The following is a 1167-nucleotide window of genomic DNA, read 5'->3' as shown; positions in this document are numbered from 1 at the left end:
AGGCACTGGAGTAGGCCCTGGGGCAAAAAATATATATGCATTTATGTTTTCAAGGGCGCACACCTCTTGGAGGTGTGTTCTAATCCAAATATAGGTTTCAGAGACAAGTCAAAGTTAAAATTAGCAAGGTGAACTGGCCAAGACTCTAATAAGGAAGGGTGTGAGTGGCCTCATGAGGTGTTTACGAGGAAGAGGGGTGAACAATAAGGCAGGGGCTTAGCTTGTGGTGTTGGTATATAAACCCCCCTCCAGCAGGAGGCGGCACCAGACCTCCCTCACCTCCTGAGTCTCCCTCCTCCTCTCTCCTGAGTCCTCTCTGCCGACACCATGGGGTGCTGCGGCTGCGGAAGTTGCGGTGGCTGCGGCGGCGGCTGCGGTGGCTGCGGTAGTGGCTGCGGTGGCTGCGGTGGCTGCGGCGGCGGCTGCGGCGGCGGCTGCGGCAGCTGCACCACCTGCAGGTGCTACCGGGTGGGCTGCTGCTCCAGCTGCTGTCCCTGCTGCTGCGGCTGCTGCGGGGGCTGCTGCAGCGTCCCCGTGGTCTGCTGCTGCCGCCGCTCGTGCGGCTGCGGCTCGTGCGGCTGCGGGAAGGGCTGTTGTCAGCAGAAGTGCTGTTGCAAGAAGCCGTGCTGCAGCTAGGCGGGCGGTGGGCGGGGCGCAGGTGCTGGGGGGCGGGGGGAGGGGCCTCTGCTGGTCCCCATGGCTAAGGCTTCCCTCCATCCCACCTGCCTGCTCCCCTGTCTCCTTGTCACCTGAACTCCCTGGGATTTTTCTCTTCGGTTAAGTATCTCATACTCTGAGATGTCCGTGAGGCTTCACCCTTGGAGAGCAAGAGCCAGACCCTCCCGTACAAGGCCGTCCGGTGGGGAAAGACGGAGAGCATCTTGATCATTCCTCTGCATAGCTCTGGCGGTTTGGCTGACCCCGGAGGGGCAGTCCTGGCACCGACCCCCAGGCAGGAGCCGTGGGGGGCAGACTCCGCCACGCGGTCCCTGTCTGCTGCTCCCCGGCTACCTGCCCTGCTGCGTGAGCTTGATCGTTTTGGGCTCTGTGTTGGGACCTTGCCTGTGCGTCTTCTCTTTTTGCTTCAGGTGGCTCAAGACTTCACACCTCAGAAGTGTCTAAACCCGAAGGAATAATTAAACTAAAAGATGTGAGCCCCTGCCAGCC

At 61.0% G+C, this 1167-nt stretch overlaps 1 protein-coding gene across 1 annotated transcript; it reads left to right on the top strand.

Annotated features, from left to right (window-relative positions):
- The first annotated feature begins 327 nt into the window (after window positions 1-327).
- Window positions 328-636, top strand: LOC113598313 (small cysteine and glycine repeat-containing protein 7). Its single transcript, XM_027056326.2, has one exon. The coding sequence runs from the start codon at window positions 328-330 to the stop codon at window positions 634-636; it is 309 nt and encodes a 102-aa protein (XP_026912127.1).
- The last annotated feature ends 531 nt before the right edge of the window (window positions 637-1167 follow it).

This window comes from Acinonyx jubatus, chromosome C1 (genome assembly GCF_027475565.1).
Source record: "Acinonyx jubatus isolate Ajub_Pintada_27869175 chromosome C1, VMU_Ajub_asm_v1.0, whole genome shotgun sequence".
Classification (NCBI taxonomy): domain Eukaryota; kingdom Metazoa; phylum Chordata; class Mammalia; order Carnivora; family Felidae; genus Acinonyx; species Acinonyx jubatus.
This window is presented reverse-complemented; position numbering and strand designations above follow the sequence as displayed.

Coding starts and splice junctions, on each gene's coding strand:
- LOC113598313 (XM_027056326.2), top strand. CDS start 328: ATGGGGTGCTGCGGCTGCGGAAGTTGCGGTGGCTGCGGCGGCGGCTGC.